Genomic DNA, 24,086 nt, shown 5'->3' on the forward strand with positions numbered 1-24,086 from the left:
ACCCATGCAGGTCCCTGAAAATCTTGTCTACAAAGGCTTGGAAGACTGGTGGAGCATTCATCATGACGAGGTACCGACTTTATCGGAAGTCGTGACATAAGCCCGCATTCAATTGTACAAATCCTGTTAAGATCACAGAACAGCAAATAGCTCATATGACGGCCCTGTTTGGGACTAAGAGAGCATTTTCGCTCCTAACCCTTTCCCTAACCTTAACCTAATTCTCCTAATCTGCTATGTTAATTATCCTAACCTGCTGTGTAAAAGTCTAGCTGTATAGAAGTTGCATTTTTATACAGAATCTCATTTTGTTTGGTGTTTTTTAGGAAGAAGGTTACAACTGCACCCTATTTCCAAGATAGTGCCCACAGGGCGCTGGTCAAAAGTACTGCACTATGTAGGGAATAGGGTGTCATTTGGATGCACAATACAAGATTGTATTCCATTGTGTAATTGGAATGATTGGGAATGCAGTGGGACAGGTAATGGCATCTATTCATCAAGCTGTTTTCATGTGGCACTCTGCTAAACCAAAAAGAGACCTCCTCAACTAAATTGGGATCTCCCTTTTATAAAAAAAAAGAGGTGAAATCTACTTCTCGTTTTATAAATTATGTCACAATCTTTATTCCTTATGGTTGGTCCTAATTAAAGTTTAGAGCTTTGATGGATGAATTATGCTCTCACACATGAAGGTCTAAGATAAAAAAGGCATAGTTTCTCTATTCCATCAGAGGTACTAGCCACCTGCTACACAGCCTACAGTGTAGTGCGTGCAAACCAGAAAACATGATAACGTTGTACCTTGACATGATTCCTTTAACAGGCAATTATCAAGAGCTTTTGAGACTAGGAGGCAACATGTATACAGTGATGCTTGCTGAAAAGCAAACTCCTGCTAGGCACTTTGTTATATAAAAAAAATATAAAATAAAATAGTAAAATAGAGACACATTCAGGAAGGCAAGATCAAATTGAATCTCCTACAACCAGATAAGCCCTTCACCACACTTGGAATTCTAAACCATCACCAATAGCTCAAACGACATTTAAATGAAAATACACTGGAAACAGTAAAATACAGACATACAGTATCTAGATAATATCATATCAGGACAAACTAAATATCAAATATTCAACTGCACAGGAGCTGGATTATTTGTTCTTAATCTCCGGAGGTTTTCATTCTAAGGGGTGAAAGCTGTCAAATTACAGTCTGTAGCAAGGGGAACAATCTTCTGTGGCAGCTGGTTGTCAAAGCTGAAGAGAACTCTGTTCTCTGGAGATATACAGTAGCTGTGTGTCTGCGTTCCAAAAGGCACCCTGTTCCCTAAATTACGCACTACTTTTCATCAGACCCCTCTGGGCCCTGGTCAAAAGTAGTGGACTATATATGCAGCATGAGAGTGGGTGAAGGGAAGAAAGAGATCTGGGCTTGAAGGGATCGTTTGGGACCATAGTGTTTTGTATGGGCAGTCCAGACACTGATTTGATAACTATCTCTATCCGTCTCTATCCATCATGCATGTCATTGGAGATGCAATACAAGGTTGCCTCTGTAGATGAGTTGTTTTGATGTATTCTGGGGAATATGAATGTGAATTGTTATGGCATGATTATAAGATCATCCATAGTCATTTATTTCCATACTCTGTGATACTCAAGGTGACATTTTGACGGTGCCAAAAATACAGACATTACCATTTCAAAATGAGTTTCTCTGTTATACTCAAACATTGTTTTCTGTGTTTTGTGTAAATGGGATCCAGTACCATTATCCAACAGGTGACTCATTGAAATATAGGATACAGAAAGGATGTTAAAACGTTTCTTTCTGATTTCTCTCTTCCAGGTGATGAGCTCCATTAATCGTTGAGCGTGACAGGCAAACTAACCAGGCCAGAGGCTCCTCATCTTGGCTGCATCCAGTCCACTCTCCCCTACACGGATTCAACTCTCTGGTTCTTACAGTTGTTGATCTGGCTTTCCGTCTGTGGGACTTTACCTTGGAGACCTCAACCTCACAGACCACCAATGCTAACAAGGAACTGCCTGCTGCTGTTCCTTTGGTTTGTCTTCGACAAAGGTTCCCTGTCTTTAGTGCGCCCGCCAGGTCCACCACTGAGCAGGAGCAGACTGGGAAAGGAGAATCCAAGGAGCCTGGCGGGCTCGATGAGGAATGGGGCACCTGGGTTTCAGAGAGTCAAGAGGGGATGGGTGTGGAACCAGTTCTTTGTGCTGGAGGAGTACATGGGGTCAGATCCACAGTATGTGGGCAAGGTAAGGATGTTATACATTGTGTTTTTTATATCATGCAAGTGTTTAAGATAAATCATATAGCTAGCAGCTCGGGAGGAATTGAACCAGTGTTAAATGGAGGGAGAAGTAGAAATAGGATGAGAGGGAGGAAGAAGAGAGCAAAGAGAGGGAGGACTGGGAAACTGGTCAGAATTTAAGGAATGAAGGAATGATGGATGGCGCTAAACACAGGGAAATTCTTGACATAAACCTTACAGTCTTCCAGACATTTGAGAATGGGATGGAGGTTCACCTTCCAGCAGGACAATGACCATAAGCATATTGCTAAAGCAACACTCAATTGGTTTAAGGGGAAACATTTAAATGTCTTGGAATGGCCTAGTCAAAGCCCAGACCTCAATCCAATTGAGAATCTGTGGTATGACTTAAATATTGCTGTACACCAGCTGAACCCATCCAACTTGAAGGAGCTGGAGCAGTTTTGCCTTTGAGAATTGGCAAAAATACCAGTGGCTAGATGTGCCAAGTTTATAGAGACTTAACCCAAGAGACTTGCAGCTGTAATTGCTGCAAAAGGTGGCTCAACAAAGTATTGACTTTGGGGGGTGAATAGTTATGCACGCTCAAGTGTACTGTTTATTTTCTTGTTTGTTTCACAATAAAACATATTTTGCATCTTCTAAGTGACAAAAAAAAGACAAATGACATAAACCCCCCCAAAATCTATTTTAATTCCAGTTTGTTAGGCAACAAAAAAGGAAACATGCCAAAGGGGGTGAATACCTTCTCAAGCCACTGTATAGACAAAGAGATCCAATACCGAATCGATGTGCAGGAGTATGAGGTAATTGAGGTAGATACAGTGCCTTTGGAAATTATTCAGACCCCTTGACATGTTCCACATTTTGTTAGGTTACAGCTGGGCCACTCAAGGACATTCAGAAACTTGTCCCGAAGCCACTACTGCGTTGTCTTGGCTTTGTGCTTAGGTTCATTGTACTGTTGGAAGGTGAACCTCCGCACCAGTCTGACGTCCTGAGTGCACTGGAGCAGGTTTTCATCAAGGATCTCTCTGTACTGTGTTCCGTTAGTCTTTCCCTCAATCCTGACTAGTGTCCCAGTTCCTGCAGCTGAAAAACATCCCCTTAGCATGATGCTGCCACCACCATGCTTAACCATAGGGATGGTGCCAGGTTTTCTCCAGACGTGACGCTAGATATTCAGGCCATAGAGTTCAATATTGGTTTTATCAGACCAGAGAATCTATTTCACATGGTCTGAGAGTCTTTAGGTGCATTTTTGGCTAAATCCAAGCGGGCTGTCATGTACCTTTTAATGAAGAGTGGCTTCTGTCTGGCCACTCTACCATAAAGGCCTGATCGGTGGAGTGCTGCAGAGATGCTTGTCCTTCTAGAAGGTTCTCCCATCTCCACAGAGGAACTCTAGAGCTCTGTCAGACTGACCAGTGGTTTCTTTGTCACCTCCCTGAGGACCCATCTCCCCCGATTGCTCAGTTTGGCCGGGCAGCCAGCTCAAGGAAGAGTCTTGTTGGTTCCAAAACTTCTTCCATTTAAGAATGATGGAGGCCACTGTGTTCTTGAGGACTTTCAATGCTGCAGACATATTTTGGTACCCTTCCCTAAATCTATGCCTCAACACAATCCTGCCTCGGAGCTCTAAGTACATTTCTTTTGACCTCATGGCTTAGTTTTTGCTCTGACAGGTGTATATAGACAGTTTTTTGCCTTTCCAAGTCATGTCCAATCAATTGAATTTACGACAGGTAGTCTCAAATGAAGTTGTAGAATGGAAACAGGAAGCACCTGTGCTCAATTTTGAGTCTCATACCAAAGGGTCAGAATACTTATGAATAGAAGTATTCAGTATATATATATATATTTTTTATACATACATTTTCAGAAAATTCTAAAAACCTGTGTTTGCTTGGTAATTATGGGGTGTTGTGTGTAGATTGCTGAGGATTTTTATTTATGTAATCCCTTTTAGAATAAGGCTGTAACGTAACAAAATGTGGAAAAAGTCAAGGCGTCTGAATACTTTCCAAAGGCAATGTATGTACTGTTGTGACGTGACTTGCATTAATGTGATGACTGTTATTTATCTTATCAACTAACTATGTTTAATTGTCACCCAATTATGTTAATCATGTAACAAATAACTCATTAGGAATTTATGGGCACCACGGGAAAAGTTGTTTAATGAGTTACCAAATCCACAATTAAACTCTAAAGATATATAGATTTATCTGACATCAATAACAGTCACTTATTAATCATTACCTCAATCAGTCTCATTCTGAATGTTGCAGACCTCTTGAATCAACAAATTTTAACACAATACACATACACACTTACATGAGATAAAAGTTCCTAGTGGACTGACACGAAATTATGGCTTGTTACACAATGGAAAGGGAGTGGGGAAAGATAAAGAGAGGGAGAAACAAAGATAGAGAACACTTGGATACATTTCGAAACTATGCTCACAGATATCATAATAATTAGCACCCTAACCATCGGCCATTCAGACAAGAAATGCAATGTATATAAACTCAGCAAAAAAAAGAAACATCCATTTTTCATGACCTTGTCTTTCTAAGATAATTCATAAAAATCTAAATAACTTCACAGATGTTCATTGTAAAGGGTTTAAACTCTGTTTCCCATGCTTGTTCAATGAACCATGAACAATTAATGAACACGCACCTGTGGAACGGTTGTTAAGACACTAACAGCTTACAGACAGTAGGCAATAAAGGTCACAGTTATGAAGACTTAGGACACTAAAGAGGCCTTTCTACTGCCTCTGAAAAACACAAAAAGAAAGATGCCCAGGGTCCCTGTTCATCTGCGTGAACGTGCCTTAGGCATGCTGCAAGGAGGCATGAGAACTGCAGATGTGGCCAGGGCAATACATTGCAATGCCCGTACTGTGAGACGCCTAAGACAGCGCTACAGGGAGACAGGACGGAGAGCTGATCGTCCTTGCAGTGGCAGACCATGTGTAACAACACCTGCACAGGACCGGTACATCCGAACATCACACCTGTGGGACAGGTACAGAATGGCAACAACAACTGCCCGAGTTATACCAGGAATGCACAATCCCTCCATCAGTGCTCAGACTGTCCTCAGTAGGCTGAGATAGGCTTGGCTTGTAGCCCTGAGGGCTTGTAGGCCTGTTGTAAGGCAGGTCCTCACCAGGCATCACCGGTAACAACGTCGCGTATGGGTACAAACCCACCGTCGCTGGAACAGACAGGACTGGCAAAAAGTGCTCTTCACTGATGAGTTATAGTTTTGGCTCACCAGATGTGATGGTCGGATTCGCGTTTATCGTTGAAGGAATGAGCATTACACCGAGGCCTGTACTCTGGAGCGGGATCTATTTGGAGGTGGTGGGTCCATCATGGTCTGGGGCGGTGTGTCACAGCATCATCGGACTGAGCTTGTTGTCATTGCAGGCAATCTCAACGCCATGCGTTATAGGGAAGACACCCTTCCTGCAGGCTCATCCTGACATGACCCTTCAGCATGACAATGCCACCAGCCATACTGTTCATTCTGTGGGTGATTTCCTGCAAGACAGGAATGTCAGTGTTCTGCCATGGCCAGCGAAAAGCCCGGATCTCAAACCCATTGAGCACGTCTGGGACCTGTTGGATTGGAGGGTGAAGGCTAGAGCCATTCCCCCCAGAAATGTCCAGGAACTTGCAGGTGCCTTGGTGGAAGAGTGGGGTAACATCTCACAGCAAGAACTGGCAAATCTGGTGCAATCCATGAGGAGATGCACTGCAGTACTTAAGGTGTCAAAACCGGCCCAACTTCCCCCTCTCCTCTCCTGTGGGAGAGGGGGGGGGGGGGTCTGGCTATCTGTCAGCTATTTGCCAAGCTGATCCAAAGCCTTAGATCCTCAGCAAAGAGAGAGTCATGATAGTGCATATAGGTAGGAATAAAGTGACTAGGCAATAGGATAGATAATAAACAGTAGCAGTGGCACATGAGGGGTAGAAGCTGTTCAGGGTCCTGTTGCTTTCAGACTTGGTTCATCGGTACCGCTTGCCGTGCAGTAGCAGAGAGAATAGTCTATGACTTGGGTGGCTGGAGCCTTTGACAATTTTTAGGTCCTTCCTTTGACACCACCTGGTATAGAGTTGCTAGGTGGCAGGGAGCTCTGCCTCATGGATGCACTGAGCCGTACGCATTACCTTCTGTAGAGCCTTGAGGTCACATGTCAAGCAACTGCCATACAAAGCTGTGATAAAGCCAGCCAAGATGCTCTCAATGGTGCACCTGTAGAACTTTAAGGATCTGAGGGCCCATGACAAATCTTTTCAGCCTCTTGAGGGGGAAAAGGAGTTGGCGTGCCTTCTTCACGACTGTGTGGACCATGTTAATTCCTTAGTGATGTGGACACTGAGGAATTTCAAGCTCTTTACCGGCTCCACTCCAGCCCCGTTGATGTGAATGGGGGCGTGCTCGGCCCTCCATTTCCTCTAGTCCATGATCAGCTCCTTTGTCTTGTTGAGGGAGAGGTTGTTGACCTGGCACGACACTGCAAGATCACTGACCTCCTCCCTATACGCTCTCATCATCATCAAGGCCAACCACTATTGTATCATCAGCAAACTTAATGGTCATGTTGGAGTCGTGCTTGGCCATGCAGTCATGGGTGAACAGGAAGTACAGGAGGGAACTACACTGTCATTGAAAATGTTGGTGTCACTTAGAAATGTTCTTGTTTTTGAAAGAAAAGTAAATTTTTTGTCCATTAAAATAACATCAAATAGATCAGAAATACAGTGTATACATTGTTAATGTACATGTCCTCTTGCTCAGTTGTGCACCAGGGCCTCCCACTCCTCGTTCTATTCTGGTTGGAGCCAGTTTGCGCTGTTCTGTGAAGGGAGTAGGACACAGCGTTGTACGAGATCTTCAGTTTCTTGGCAATTTCTCACATGGAATTGCCTTCATTTCTCAGAACAAGAATAGACTGACAAGTTTCTTTCTAGACATTTTGAGCCTGTAATCGAACCCACAAATGCTGATGCTCCAGATACTCAACTAGTCTAAAGATGGCCAGTTTTATTGCTTCTTTAATCAGAACAACTGTTTTCAGCTGTGCAAACATAATTGCAAAAGGGTTTCTAATGATCAATTAGCCTTTTAAAATGATAAACTTGGATTAGCCAACACAACGTGACATTGGAACATAGGAATGATGGTTGCTCATAATGGGCCTCTACGCCTATGTAGATATTCCATAAAATATCTGCCGTTTCCAGCTACAATTGTCATTTACAACATTAACAATGTCTACACTGTTTTTCTGATCAATTTAATGTTATTTTAATGAACTAAAAATGTGTTTTTCTTTCGAAAATAAGGACATTTCTAAGTGACCTCAAACTTTTGAATGGTAGTGTAATTGTTGAGGGTCAGCGTTTAAGGGTCAGCGTGGTGGATGTGTTGTTGCCTACACTCACCACCTGTGGGCGGCACGAAAAATGTAAGTGTTGAAAATCCCAATTTATTTGCATAGTCAACTTACACACAGCTCTGACACACACACTTACCCCACCACACTTTTCTCAGTCCCCAAATCCAGAACAAATTCAAGAAAGCGTGCAGTATTATATAGAACAATTATTGCATGGAACTCCGTTCTATCTCATATTGCTCAAGTGAACAGCAAACTTGGTTTCAAAAAACAGATGAAGGAACACCTTACGGCACAACGCCTCTCCCTTATTTGACCAAGATAGTTTGTTTGTATGTATTGATAGTAGGCTACGTGTGCCTTTTGTCATAGAAAAAATATGTATGTCCTTGAGCTGTTGTCTATTAATGTTCTTTATTATGTCATGTTTAGTGTGGACCCCAGGAAGAGTAGCTGCTGCTTTAGCAACAGTTAATGGGGATCCTAAAAAAATACCAAATACCGTCAGCATGTACAGGAGCCAGTTGCGCTGGGAGGGAGGTGTTCAGTCCCAGGGTCTTGAGCTATTGATGAGCTTGGAGGGCACTATGGTGTTGAACGCTGAGCTATAGTCAATGAACAACATTCTCACATAGGTGTTCCTCTTGTCTAGGTGGGAGAGGGAAGTGTGGAGTCCAATAGAGATTGCGTCATCTGTAGATCTGTTGGAACAGTGTGTGATTTGGAGTGGTCCAGGGTGGCTGGGATGATTGTGTTGATGTGAGCCATGATTAGCCTTTCAAAGGACTTCATGGCTACGAATGATAGTCATTTAGACAGGTTACCTTGGCGTTCTTGGGCACAGGGACTATGGTGGTTTGCTCAAAACGTACTGTAGATATTATAAACTGCAGCAAGGAGAGGTGAAAATAACAGTGAAGACAACTGCTAGCTGGTCAGCACATGCTCTGAGTACGCGTCCTGGTAATCTGGCTGTCCCTGCTAAACTGTTTTTACTCACATCGGCTACGGGTAGCCAGATCACACAGTCACCTGAAACAGCTGGTGCTCTCATGCATGGTTCAATGTTGCTTGCCTCGAAGCAAGCATAGAAGGAATTTAGCTTGTCTGGTAGGCTCGTGTTTCTGGGAAGCTCGCGGCTGGGTTTCACTTTGTCATCCATGATAGTTTGCAAGCCCTGCAACATCCGACGAGCATCAGAGCCAGCGTAGTAGGATTCGATCTTAGTCCTGTATTGATGTTTTGACTTTTTGATGGCTCATCGGAGGTAGTAGTGGGATTTCTAATTAGTGTCCGGATTAGTGTCCCACTCCTTGAAAGTTGCAGCTTTAGCCTTTAGCTCAATGGAGATATTGCCTGTAATTCATGGCTTCTGGTTGGGATATGTACGTACTGTCACTGTGGGGATGACGTCATTGTTGCACTTAGTAATGAAGCCAGTGACCGACGTGGTAAACTCCTTAATGTTAATGTTGTGTAGCATCCCCTTAATCGGACCATTTCCGTATTGAGAGCGTCATTGGTACTTCAAATTTGAGTTTTTGCTTGTAAGCAGGAATCAGGAGGATAGATTTATGGTCAGATTTGCCAAATGGAGGGCGAGGGAGACCTTTGTATGTGTTTCTGTGTGTTGAGTAAATGTGATCTAGAGTTATTTGCCACCACTTGCACAGGTGACATGCTGGTAAAAGTGAGGTAGGACAGATTTCAGTTTCCCTGCATTAAAATTACTGGCTACCAGGAGCACCGCCTCTGGATGCGCATTTTATTGTTTGCTTATGGCCCTATACAGCTCGTTGAGTGTGGTCTTAGTGCCAGCATCGGTTTGTGGTGTTAAATAGACAGCTACAAAAAATATAGATAAACTCTCTTGGTCTGCTGTTTATCATGAGGTTTTTCAACTCAGGCGAGCAAAACTTTGAGACTACCTTAAAACTTCTTATGGGCAGGTGGGGCGGTAGCGTCCCACCTGGCCAACATCCAGTGAAATTGCAGAGCGCCAAATTCAAAATACAGAAATAGTAAAATGAAACATTCATAAAAATACAAGTTTTAGACATCGGTTTAAAGATTAACTTCCTGTTAATCCAGCCACTCTGTCAGATTTCAAAAAGGCTTTACGGCGAAAAAATACCATGCGATTATCTGAGGACAGCGCCCCGCTTACAAAAGCACACAAACATTTTACAACCAGGTAAATAGCGATAAAATTAATCACTTACCTTTGATGATCTGCATATGGTTGCAGTCACAAGAGTCCCTGTTACACAATAACTGTTTGTGTTGTTCGATAAATTCCCTCTTTATGTCCCAAAAACTCGGTTTTGTTGGCGCGTTTTGTTCAGTAATCCACTGGCTCAAAGGCGGTCCTGACATGCAGACGAATACATCCTAATAGTACCGGCAAAGTTCGTCGAAACATGTTAAATGATGCTTATAGTTAATCTTCAGGTTGTCTATTGTTTAAATAATCGATAATATTTCAACCGGACAATAGCGTCTTCAATAGAAAGGAAAAACAATGAACGGCGCGCAATCGGTCACACGCGCAAACTAGCTCTGGTTCAATCTAGAGTCCACTGAAAGAATGGTCTCATTCTTCCTCATTTTTCAGAATACAAGCCTGAAACAATGTCTAAAGACTGTTGACATCTAGTGGAAGCCGTAGGAACTGCAATCTGGGTCATAACCATTTATATACTGTATAGGCATTCAATAGAAAAGTACCCTTATCAAAAGTATCCCACATTCTTGATAGATTTTCCTCAGGTTTTCTTCTGCCATATCAGTTCTGTTACAGACATTATTTCAACATTTTAGGAAACTTTAGAGTGTTTTCTATCCAATACTACCATGCATATGCATATCCTAGCTTCTGAGCCTGAGTAACAAGCAGTTTACATTGGGCACCTCATTCATCCTAAAATCAAAATACTGCCCCCTACCCAAGAGAGGTTAACATTAGAGATTGTGCACAAGCATGATGGTTTTGTTTTTTAATATACTATTTCTTACATTGTTCGGCCAGAAAATCTCAAGTGTTGTTATATACAGCCGGGAAGAACTATTGGATATAAAAGCGATGTCAACTTACCATCATTACGCCCAGGAATATGTCTTTCCTGAAGCGGATCCTTTGTTCAAACATGTGATCTTATCCCAGAGGATGACCTAAAACAACGCGGTCGCCGCAGGAGAGGCAGACAGAGAGGCCTACTAGTCATACTCAGAAGGCGAGCACACCATCCACTGCTTCCTAGCATATTACTCGCCAATGTCCAATCTCTAGACAACAAGGTGGACAAAATTAGAGCACAAGTTTCCTTCCAGAGAGACATCAGAGATTGCAACATTTTCTGTTTCACGGAAACATGGCTCACTCGGGATACCTTGTCAGAGTCGGTACAGTAAAATAAGAATTTGTTCTTAACCTGTTAGGGGTGCAGCCCGACACCGGTACACTTATGACAACATCCAGCTCAAGTGCAGGGCGCAAAATTCAAAAGATATGTTTTTTAAATATTTAACTTTCACACATTAACAAGTCCAAGACACCAGATGAAAGGTGCACATCTTGTGAATCAAGCCAACATGTCCAATTTTTAAAATGTTTTACAGGGAAGACACAATATGTAAATCTATTAGCTAATCACGTTAGCAAAAGACACCAATATTCTTACTCCATCAGTTTATGACTCCATCTGTAGCTATCACAAATTCGGCCAAATAAAGATAAAAATAGCCACTAACCAAGAAACAACCTCATCAGATAACAGTCTGATAACATATTTATTGTATAGCATATGTTTTTTTCAAAAAATTTGCATATTTCAGGTATAATTCATAGTTTACATTTCAGCTACAATCAGAAATTGCACCGAAAGCAGCCATAATATTTACAGACACCAACGTGAAATACCTAATTACTCATCATAAAACATTTCTGAAAAATACATAGTGTACAGCAATTGAAAGACAGGCATCTTGTGATTCTAGACAATATTTCCGATTTATTAAATATTTTACAGCGCAAACAAAATGTAGCGTGATATTAGCATAGCCACAATAGCCAGAAACACTTGGGCGCCCACGACCAGTCAACATGCACGACAGATATTAGAAATAGCATCATAAAATGTTTCTTACTTTTGATGATCTACCGTCAGAATGTTGGATAAGGTGTCCTTTGTCCAGAATAGTCGTTGTTTTGATCTGGAACGGCAAATATCCCTCTTCATTTACCATGGGCACTTGCCAAGTGACACGGATTACTCCAACGTCAACAAAGTTAGAAAACGGAACACGGCAAAACTCCCGAAAAAGTTTCAATAATCTGATTAAACTATATTGAAAAAACATACGTTACGATGATATGGTGACATGTATCAAATCAAATCTAAGACGGAGATGTTCGTATTTCATAATGACAGCTAAACAGAAGCCATATCAATGTCCTCTTTCGCGCACTCCAGAAACAGGAAATGAACGGTCACGTCAAACAAAGACCTTTTATTCCACCTCTGACCAAGATAGACACAAAATTTCTTCTCTCACCGCATCTTGACAACCAGGGGAAGGCGTAGGAAGTGTTTGTAGACTCCTACGTCACACGCCCATGTATAGGCATGCAGTTGAACAGAGCATAGATTTCTGACATTTCACTTCCTGGTCAGGAAAAGTGCTGCAGAAGGATTTCTGTTTCACTCAGAGAAATAATTCAAACGTTTTTAGAAACTAGAGAGTGTTTTCTATCCAATTGTAATAATAATATGCATATTGTACGAGCAAGAATTGAGTACGACGCCGTTTGAAATGGGCACATATAATCTGGCTACTCAATACGCCCCCTGCAGCCAAAGAAGTTTAACAAAGACACACACACACACCTCCCCCTTAACCCAAAGCTGCCGTTTCAGTCTTGACAATGCACCGAAAAAATGGCTAGATTTATAATATCCAGGTCCTTGTTCAGTTACAAATCCGAGAAACATAGGATATTACAGTTCTTCAGGTTCCGTTGATAGGATAGTCTCGAACGGAGCTCATCCAGTTTGTTCTCCACTGATTGTACGTTTGTTAATAGAAATGAGTGTAGAGGCGATTTATTTACTTGTCAATGTAGTCTCATCAGGGAGTCCTCTCGTTTGCCTCTCTTGTGCCGTCTCTTTCGAGTCCCAGAGATTAGGGCATGGTCTGGGATGAGCAGTAGTGTTCTGATGTCTAGAAGCTGTTTTTGGTCATAGGAAATGATGGCAGAAATATTATGTGCAATTTTTTTTTAGATCAGTGTGAAAAAAAGAAAAAGTGGAATTGGTCAAGAGCCCACAAGATAGCAGCTATCCATCTCTTCAGCTCAGTCAAAGTTCTCCATCCCTTGAAATCAGCCTGCTATTGCCAATTGACACTCTTTTAGTTAGCTTCACTCGTACGGACTATGTCTCACCATTGTAATATCATAATGGGTTGTGTTTGTGAAACATATCTATTCATGAGTGTCTTAGGATATGTCAGATGTACATTTCCATAGCAGCCACAAGCAGCATTCGTGTGGTGAGTAGATCAATGCCCCAGCAGGAATTAATTTAAATGGTGGCATTTCTAAAGCTGTCAGAACACCATTGTTACGAGGAGGAGGGATCATGCTGACAGCAATAAAAGACAGAGGACATGCACCTTATAGCCTTATAATACTGAATTGAAATAAGTCTGAACTGCACTGCAAGCCACTAACACATCACCTCACCACCACTTTTCGCATCACAGCCACCAGGCTGTCTTTTCCCCTAACACAATATGTTTTGTTATCCTTGCTTTGGGTTAAGACATCCTTAACTAAACTCAGAGGGATTCTACGGCTGAAGTTGTAATTTGGCACCCCTAAGCTTAGGCAGGATAATAGTTATACTAGCTTATCTGCCCAGGTGCCACTTCAATCAGCCCTGGTGTGCAGCATTCTTTGTGGAAGTCTCCCAGACTAAAGCATCCAGGGTGCTGTCTGTCTGCTGCACTCCTAAGTCACTTAATCCCAGGCCGCTGCACAGCTTCAAAAATAATTGACTGATTATCTGCCATATGAAAGGCATTTGGAGATCAAGTCCCTGGACTTCGCTTAAGACAATCTTAAAGAGAGAAAAGCTGTTGCGACCAAAATACAGTGTCACAGGATGAGACCTAGTGGATCATTGGCTACCTGGACAATGGACACTGGATGGGCTGGGCGTCAGACAGCATTTAATGCAGGGATTTAGATCACGCACAGTCTTGGTATATACATATTGTAGCCGTATGGTTTTATTGTTTTACAGTTTTATTTTCAATGCAGTAATTGACTAGAGTGGGCTGTAATGTTGTGTGGAATGAATGTCTATAATACATCAAGACGAATTGCAGCAATACATTCACACCAGAATGCAAACACACTTTACTTACTATGCATTACATAAAGTACAGTACATATAGTTTACCAACAACCAACATGATATAGCTAACATCTTATGTCTGTTTGTTATTGTTTGTACAAATGCAGAGGCCATACATGTGGGGCACATTTTCAGTGATAGGCCTAGATCAGGGATGAGCTACTGGCGGCCCTCCTTTTGAAGGCCCTCAGATCAACGTACTGTTGCGAGTTTGAATAGTACATTGCACAAGGTGCAATTTTGACATTTGGTTGTGCATAAGCCATTAGCCCATGTAAGCAAAAAACATTTTTTGTCTAGTGGCCAGTTTTCTAAACGGACCCCCATTGATTTTGTTAGTCAGTCTCACTCAGATATCATATTAAAAAACTGCTAACTTTTCTCTCCACCTTACCTAAAATTGCAGGAAATTAGCTTTAAAACTGCAACATTTTCCCTATGCCCCATGACAAAATGTGTAGAATTGCAGGAAATGGACATGGGTACACAGACTCGCGAGCAACTATGGCCCCTCATGATGAGTTGTGGCACCACCCTTATCAAAGTTGTCCATCCCTGGCCTAGATGATTTCCAGGCCATAGAGACCATGGCATCTACAGAAAACATACACTATTATTAGGCTGGGAATCATAAGGGCTATCATTAGATGTTCCTCATTAGTAGAAGAGATTAAAGTAGCAGAGTTATTAGACAGTGAATAATTCAGTAGAGTGAGATCTGTTGACCAGGTCTGCATCCCAAATGGCACCCTATGTCTTATATGGTGTGCTACTTTTGACCAGGGCCCACAGGGCTTTGGTCAAATGTAGTGCACTAAATATGGAACAGAGTGCCATTTGGGACACAGCCCAGGTCTCCTGTCTGCTTCTCACCCCCGTGTCTGTTAGTACAAGTAGCTGGACAAAGGGCATAAACAAGCTGTAAAGAAAAAAGCAGATCCTTGGGCAATGATTAGGAGTTTGTTGTGCTAAATCTCTTTAAAAGGGACTTGTGGTTAGTCCCCTGCTGAGATAGAGATGATTGCATTTTGTGAGCATGCTCCATGGGTTAGGTTGAGGAAGGACTCTTGTACAAGTTCACTCCAAATTAAGTATGATGAATAGGTTTTGTGTTATCTTGCTCTGCTGAGAATCTCATATGACTTCAAACCGTTTTTGTCATGAATTCACAACTTGGGGATTCCGAGCTGCAGTGATTCATTACAAAGATCAAAATAAATTCACAGAAAGGGTTCGGCTTTCAAACTTACACTAGATGTTAATATTTAGTGGGAAGATTCTGCGTGTAAACAGAGCATCTGTCAGAGCTGTAATATAATGACTGGGGTTTTGTCACTGATTATTTGGACGAATCAGGATTTGGCGAAGGTGGTGCTTAAATTTAAAAACTGTGTGCTGCAGTAATTAGTTAGTGGAAAGAGGCAGGGAAGGTGGAGGAAGAAGGTTAACAATTTTCATCATGAATCTTGTTCTGGAGGCAGCTCTCCAGAGTGGTCGCTAGCTGGCACAGCCATAAAGTCATCAAATCTGATTTGAAACCTAAGCCTAAACTTAACCCTAAGTTTAACCCTACAGCTAGCTGTAATGCCTAATGCTAACCCTATATTAAGACCAAATAGCTAATTTAAGTGTTCATGAATTTTTACAATATAGCCAATTTTGACATTGCAGCTGGTCTAAGGGGAAATTGCTCAGTTCTGCCACAGAACAAGACTCATGACAATAAACGTCAACCTGCATGGAGTTCTTCAAGAACTGCCTAATCGTCTATTTTGCATTAATGAATGCAAACAAAGCAATGTTTGTTTTCTTCTGTGACACACAAGAGGAGGAAAAAGTTACTTTTGCATTTGGACTTGTCAGTGTGTCAAAGGAATGAACACAATACAAGAACAATGACTTGCATGCATTCAACTTCATAAAAAAAGTGAAAAAGCAATGAGTCTGATGCAACAGATCAGAAAGTTTAGCTTCAAATGTTGATACAGTATTATTTCTTCACATTATAAACTCAACAATGTGGACAAGGCCATAGGTTATGCGCAAATGTTTGTTTCACAATACATTTAGCGTAAAACACTGTAGTCGAAGTGACAGAGATGAAAATATATTTTCTAAATTTTTAAAGTCTAAAGATGCAACAACTATGGGTTGCTAATATGACTAGGATTGTGCCTTTGGTAACCGGACAATGAAAGAAAATGTAAAACCAATAGAACATGATAGAAATAGGCTACTGGTTTCAATGAAATATGGAAGTCTATATAAAATAATTGCCTCCATGGATATGATCGGACTTTGCCTAGGCTTCTTTGAAGCAAGGTTAAACATGCCTCATAATAGGAGGTAAAACATTCAGGTTTCAAACAATGAATATATGTTTTAAAAATACATACCGCCTCGAGCTCATTTAAAAGTGGTGTGTGATGCGCTGAAGAAGCCTAGCTTCCTGCCTATGCATATGAATAGCGAATGGAAAGTGCTCTTCAATTTGGCTACCATGAGAAATAGGCCTAAAAATAGTATATCTTTTTAATCGTGGACATTAAAACTATTTTTAACACACAATTGTATTTAGACTTGTTGCACAATGATTGGGTTTATAAAAGCACTGTCTGACAGATTTTCCGCTCAAAGGCCCTATAGCTGCATGCTGTGTTCTTGTGACCAATAAGATACATAACGAATATATGCATGCCAATTTAATTCCACTCAATTCTGCAAATTAATCCATCGACTGATAAGCTTGACCTGTCAAATGTATTTCCATTGACTGCTATTTTCATCAATGAATAGGCTACAAATAATTATTTAGCAATTTTTATTCACCAGGACAATTGGCTGGTGACAATATTATTTATTTTTGCCAAAAGCCGGCTATTAGGCTACCGGCTAACATAAACCCTGTGCCAGACAGATAACCGGGAGGATTTCAATTAATTGGATATTTGAGAAATGTACCTTATCCATTGAGTGCAAAACCTGTGTTCCTGGGTAGCTCAGTTGGTAGAGCATGTCACCTGTAACACCAGGGTTGTGGGTTTGATTCCGCTTTGTGGAACAGTACAAATGAATATGAAAATGTATGCACTTGCTACTCTAAGTTGCGAGTGCAACTGTAGAAGTCAGTTGGAGTGCCAGTGTTTGCTGCCTTTGTATAATAGGCTAATAGCCACACCACAGTTAACCTTCACAAAGGTTAAAAGGTTTCTAAACTTCATGTAAATAAAATCAAAAGTCAAGCTATTGTTTCTAGGGAAAATACTCGCAGGATATTGTATCACGGCAAACACTACATCACAGTTGGAACTTCATTTGGCCAAAGAAAATTACTGAAAAATAATGCAACAAAACACTTGTGAACTGGTTTAAACCTTCACAAAAGTTTTGAACAGGCTATATTGCAGCAATTACCATGAAACCACTAATGCCTACAGTACCCAAATATGCTAATGGTATTGATTTTACAACAGGCCTACTTAAAACCTACAGTATCTTAAAGTAAATATGGAACACACATTTCAAAAGACAGATCTAGCTTAATTTAACAGAATTAAACAAAACATGTTTTGTGCAGGATATTTAAATAACTGGTTTAGATTAATAAATAGGTTGAAAATATTAACACTTAAATACAATAATAATAATAATAATGATAAAATAAATCATTATTATAAAAAATAAAATAAAAAATGGATCCTACCGTAATAGCGAGTTGCACTGTAGGCTGCATTTTGTGTGGTATAAACAAATATTCTGCTAATGTCTTCTATAATTTAATTGATGTATGAAATCTGTTTATATAAGGCCCATTACTTTCCACACCCAGCAAAATGTTTTCGCCATTTGTGGAAATCCTTAAACACGTCTGCTCAACTGTAGGCTATGCAAAAACCAATTTATAGGTGCATGCAATGCGTTACCAACTTAAAGCATCTTCCATCGGCTACACAGCAATGTTGCTTTTTATAACACGGAAATAAAAGCCCAGAAAGCCTTTGGGGATAATGAAGGCAAGACTCGTCCGCTCAACACTTAGATAATGTCCTACAATCCCAATGCTGAGCAATTGCTATCTACAAGAAAAACTCCTACCAGTTGATGAGCCATAAATCAAGAACCGCTCCTTCCTCTCAATCACTAATAAACCCTCTCGCTGAGCTCAGCAGCAGCCTCCTCTCTCTCATCATGGCAGACCTCACTTTAAACGCTATGAATGACTAACACAAAAGGTGTGGTTTTGGAGAGTTTCTGTGATGAACATAAAAAGTGTGTCACAGTATTTCCTTGACAACAGTTGACTGGGAAGTGTAAACTACAGCTTGACCTTGAGAGAAGTACATAAATAACAACTGAAAACACTACAGCATGCTACTTTCCCAGCTCTTCCTAAGTGGGCGAACCAAAGCAGATATACAGTATATTTGGGTTATGATGTTGAGCAATTTATGCGATTTTCAATATTTGAAAAAGGCAGCAATGTTCCTGTAACATCAATATGGAATATAGGATATCATTTGTGTATGTATGTATGTGTCTGATGTGTGTGTTGCCACTTCTGTCACAGGAAATCACACACAGCCTTTGTTCAAGATCACATCCACCCCCTATACACCCAACCCACTTTGATATGGGTTTCATTGGACCCACATAAAGCTGGGATGGTTTATGGGCTTATGGTGTATTTACAAAGGCTGTGGCTCAGTGGGTCACCACTGTGTTGGTTGTCCTGAAAGAACCACACTGCAGACCCATGTCCTTTTCATAGGACTGTCACGAGAGGGGGCCAGTTGCTAAGGCTTTCTAAAGAACCATACACTGCCGTACACTAAACAAAATCATTAAAAACTCCCCATGGCAAGGTAAGGTTTAGAAATGACCTCATTGGGGAGACCGAGGATGGTTGAAACACTGTTCAACTTTTTGTCAGTTTCTCAGAGATTGTTTATGGTAGTGTATTCAAAACTTGATACAAACGACCTACATTTGTCCTTTACAAATTGGTGTTTTCATTATATATGTAAATCAAACTGCAAATGCATGGTGTCGTCTTAAATAAAAGGAGTGAAGTGTTACAATTTAACCCATGGTCTGGGTTAGTTGTAACAATGCTTGGGGTGAATTGTAACAGAAGTAAAAAAAATAATAATAAAAAAGCATATTTATTGAATGCCTTCATTGAGATCACGAGAGCAACATTGCCATGTTCAACATTTTGTTTGGCAGAAATAGCAAATATTAAAATGTTTATTATTTTACCCTCCACTAAATTATATTTCTCAACCAAACAACAACTAGGCTAAACGAAACACCTATATTTTTGTGTTGTGTGTGTGTGTGTGTGTCTGTGTGAGTGTGCATGCGTGTGTCTGAATGTTGGACATGTTCAATTAATCAAAGTCACAGTTGTGACAGTATGGCTGTCCTGTGGTGCAGGCTTGTGGACCCACAATTTGCATTCCCAGCACCACCCAGACCTTCTTGGACTTGGAATTGTTAAGTGCTCTATACACACAATGCAGAAGTGTTCCTCGTTGGAGGAATCTGAATCGTCTTGTTCAATGTGCTTTGTTTTGTCTTTTTTCTTAGGCAGGACACTTTTTTGTTTGTCTTGACTTGCTTCTTTCCAGCAGTTTAGTTTAGTTTTATTTTTTGCATTCTGAGTGCTTGACTTTTTATGCTCTTCTTCCAATGCCTGCTTGTTGGGTGTATCCGTCAAAATCGCAGTCTTTCTCCTCTTTCTACTCCTTGTTGTAATTTCTTGGGCCCTGCTTTTAGGAAGGGGCGTGCATCAACTGGGTTGAAATCTGAAGAGTAATCAGGTGTTTACATGTGGGGAGGTGCCCTGCGAAGTGGCTGGAGAGGTGGCCTGGAAGGCAGATGGAATTGGCCTGGAAGGCAGTCGGAGAGGCGACCTGGGAGGCAGCCGGAGAGGCAACCTGGGAGGCAGTCGGAGAAGCGACCTGGGAGGCAGCCGGAGAGGCGACCTGCGAGGCAGCCGGAGAGGTGGGCTGGATAGCAGTGGGCACAGTGGTCATAAATCAGCTGCCCTCAAAAGATACTCTTAGAACTTTTGCTCCTGCTCATACATGAAGACCCTGATTCCACTACGGTAGCCTACAGCTCTCTTGACCCCTTCTCTAGTAGCCTCTTTATTCCTTTGCAGAATCTGGACAGCGTCACATAACCTTTCTTCCAAGACGGCGTAGCAGTGTAGACGTCTTTGTCCTGTCGTGTCCCGTGTCCCTTGTATATATCTTTTTACATCTTTTTCTTCGCATATCTTTTAAAAATACTTTCTTAAACCTCAACTTCTAAATACTCTCCTGCAACCCGCCTCACCCAATGTGGCGTGGATCTGCTTTTTTCTAAAGTATTTCTATTTACTTCTGATCTGGAATCCATCTACTGAAGATAGCCAGCTAACTGCCTACCAGCTATCAGTTAGCAAACCATTGCTCGCGGTCATCAGCTAACCTTTAGCTCGGAAAGCTCTCGCTAGTTCGAACAACGTGACTAAAACCAGAGCATAACGGACCTATTTCTCTCCATATCCCCGGATTCCTACCGCAAACTCTGAACATTTTCATCTGGATCTTCGCAACTAGCTAACCACAATCCCGGGTGACCACTCCTGGCTAGCGTTTCCATCCCGCAGCAGGCACCGGAGCAGGCACCAATTAGCCTGAAGCTAATTGGCTAGGGCTCCTGTGCTACCACTGAAGCCCACTCCTGGGCTACAAGACCCGGACCCATTTACTGCCGGTACGGAGCACGGAACCCCGCCTATCCTCTACGACTGGAATACCGACATAATCTGCCCGGGGACTCCAACGGGCCCCTCAGGCGTGACGCCCGCTGAAGGCCCATTCTGCTAACTTACTAGGCCTGTTAGCTACCTAGAGCTACCTGGAACCCTACTAATTCCACGACTGGTCTATCGACGTCACCGCACGAAGAGGCAAAAACAGACTTCTCCCCCATCGCGACGTCCCCCAAAGGCTAACTTGCCTGCCCCGGTCTGCTAACTGCTAGCTTATCTTGCAGCTAGCGCAGCCAGGAAGCTAGCACCAGTTAGCAAACACAGTTCTACAATTCACAACCTCTCTTTCGCCATCGCTATCCGGCTTGAATTCTCTGTCGACACGACCACGTCTGGTTTGCAGACGTGCCCTCAACCGGTGTCCTCAACCGGCCTCCGTCTGAGCAGACCCCCTCCGTCTGAGCAGACCACCCCCCCGGGCTACTAACTTTAAACGCGTGCTAGCTTAGTGGAGGCCTCACTACTCCATCTACGGCTGCCCCCTGGACACTATGATCACTTGGCTACATAGCTGATGCCTGCTTGACTGTCCATTAATTCACGGTACTCCATTCTGTTTATTTGTGTTTTATCTGTCGGCTCTGTGCCTTAACTCTGCCCAGTCGTCGCCATTTTTACCTTCTGTTGCTGTGTTAGCTGACTAGCTGCTGTTATTTCACCTGCTGTTTTAGCTAGCTCTCCCAATCATGACCTGCAATCACTTTATGCCTTATTGTATGTCTCTCTCAAATATCAATATGCCTTGCATACTGTTGTTCAGGCTAGTTATCATTGTTTTGGTTTGCAATGGACCCCGTAGTTCCACTCTCCGTACGTCTGATACCTCCTTTGTCCCACCCCCCACACATGCGGTGACCTCACCCATTGAGACCAGCATGTCCAGAGATACAACCTCTCTTATCATCACCCAGTGCCTGGGCTTGCCTCCGCTGTACCCGTGCCCCACCATACCCTGGTCTGCACATTATGCCCAGAATCTATTCTACCACGCCCATAAATCTGCTCCTTTTATTCCTTGTCCCCAACGCTCTAGGCGACCAGTTTTGATAGCCTTTAGCCGCACCCTCATCCTACTACTCCTCTGTTCCTCGGGTGATGTGGAGGTAAACCCAGGCCCTGCATGTCCCCAGTCACCCTCATTTGTTGACTTCTGTGATCGAAAAAGCCTTGGCCTCATGCATGTCAACATCAGAAGCCTCCTCCCCAAGTTTGCCTTACTCACCGCTTTAGCACACTCTGCCAACCCTGATGTCCTTGCCGTGTCTGAATCCTGGCTTAGGAAGGCCACCAAAAACTCTGAGATTTCCATACCCAACTATAACACTTTCCGTTAAGATAGAACTGCCAAATGGGGAGGAGTTGCAATCTACTGCAGAGATAGCCTGCAAAGTTCTGTCATACTTTCCAAGTCTATGCCCAAACAGTTCGAACTTCTAATTTTAAAAATTAATCTCTCCAGAAATAAGTCTCTCACTGTTGCCGCCTGCTACCGACCCCCCTCAGCTCCCAGCTGTGCCCTGGACACCATCTGTGAATTGATCGCTCCCCATCTAGCTTCAGAGTTTGTTCTGTTAGGTGACCTAAACTGGGATATGCTTAACACCCCGGCAGTCCTACAATCTAAGCTTGATGCCCTCAATCTCACACAAATCATCAAGGAACCCACCAGGTACAACCCTAAATCCGTAAACATGGGCACCCTAATAGACATTATCCTGACCAACTTGCCCTCCAAATACACCTCTGCTGTCTTCAATCAAGATCTCAGCGATCACTGCCTCATTGCCTGTATCCGCCACGGGTCCACGGTCAAACGATCACCCCTCATCACTGTCAAACGCTCCCTGAAACACTTCTGCGAGCAGGCCTTTCTAATCGACCTGGCCCGGGTACCCTGGAAGGATATTGACCTCATCCCGTCAGTTGAGGATGCCTGGTCATTCTTTAAAAGTTACTTCCTCACCATATTAGACAAGCATGCTCCGTTCAAAAAATGCAGAACCAAGAACAGATATAGCCCTTGGTTCACTCCAGACCTGACTGCCCTCGACCAGCACAAAAACCTCCTGTGGCGAACTGCAATAGCATCGAAGAGCCCCCGTGATATGCAACTGTTCAGGGAAGTCAGGAACCAATACACGCAGTCAGTCAGGAAAGCAAAGGCCAGCTTTTTCAAGCAGAAATTTGCATCCTGTAGCTCTAACTCCAAAAAGTTCTGGGATACTGTAAAGTCCATGGAAAACAAGAGCACCTCCTCCCAGCTGCCCACTGCACTGAGGCTAGATAACACGGTCACCACTGATAAGTCCGTGATAATCGAAAACTTCAACAAACATTTCTCAATGGCTGGCCATGCCTTCCACCTGGCGACTCCAACCTTGGCCAACAGCCCCGCCCCCCCCGCTGCTACTCGCCCAAGCCTCCCCAGCTTCTCCTTTACCCATATCCAGATAGCAGATGTTCTGAAAGAGCTGGAAAACCTGGACCCATACAAATCAGCTGGGCTTGACAATCTGGGCCCCCTATTTCTGAAACTGTCCGCTGCCATTGTCGCACCCCCTATTACCAGCCTGTTCAACCTCTCCTTCGTATCATCTGAGATCCCCAAGGATTGGAAAGCTGCCGCTGTCATCCCCCTCTTCAAAGGGGGAGACACCCTGGACCCAAACTGTTACAGACCTATATCCATCCTGCCCTGCCTAGCTAAGGTCTTCGAAAGCCAAGTCAACAAACAGATCACTGACCATCTCGAATCCCACCGTACCTTCTCGCTGTGCAATCCGGTTTCCGAGCCGGTCACAGGTGCACCTCAGCCACGCTCAAGGTACTAAACGATATCATAACCGCCATCGATAAAAGACATTACTGTGCAGCCGTCTTCATCGACCTGGCCAAGGCTTTCGACTCTGTCAATCACCATATTCTTATCGGCAGACTCAATAGCCTCGGTTTTTCTAATGACTGCCTTGCCTGGTTCACCAACTACTTTGCAGACAGAGTTCAGTGTGTCAAATCGGAGGGCATGTTGTCCGGTCCTCTGGCAGTCTCTATGGGGGTACCACAGGGTTCAATTCTCGGGCCGACTCTTTTCTCTGTATACATCAATGATGTTGCTCTTGCTGCGG

At 42.7% G+C, this 24,086-nt stretch overlaps 1 protein-coding gene across 2 annotated transcripts in view; it reads left to right on the top strand.

Annotated features, from left to right (window-relative positions):
- LOC129859459 (cadherin-12-like) overlaps positions 1-24,086 on the top strand; it is a 218,906-nt gene that overhangs the window by 89,130 nt on the left and 105,690 nt on the right. For both annotated transcript variants that reach the window (XM_055929272.1, XM_055929273.1), the window contains exon 2: positions 1,853-2,280. In XM_055929272.1, coding sequence (XP_055785247.1) covers positions 2,035-2,280 — 246 coding nt within the window. In that variant the 5' untranslated portion in view covers positions 1,853-2,034. The remainder of the gene's footprint in view (positions 1-1,852; positions 2,281-24,086) is intronic.

This window comes from Salvelinus fontinalis, chromosome 7, assembly GCF_029448725.1.
Source record: "Salvelinus fontinalis isolate EN_2023a chromosome 7, ASM2944872v1, whole genome shotgun sequence".
NCBI classification, from domain to species: domain Eukaryota; kingdom Metazoa; phylum Chordata; class Actinopteri; order Salmoniformes; family Salmonidae; genus Salvelinus; species Salvelinus fontinalis.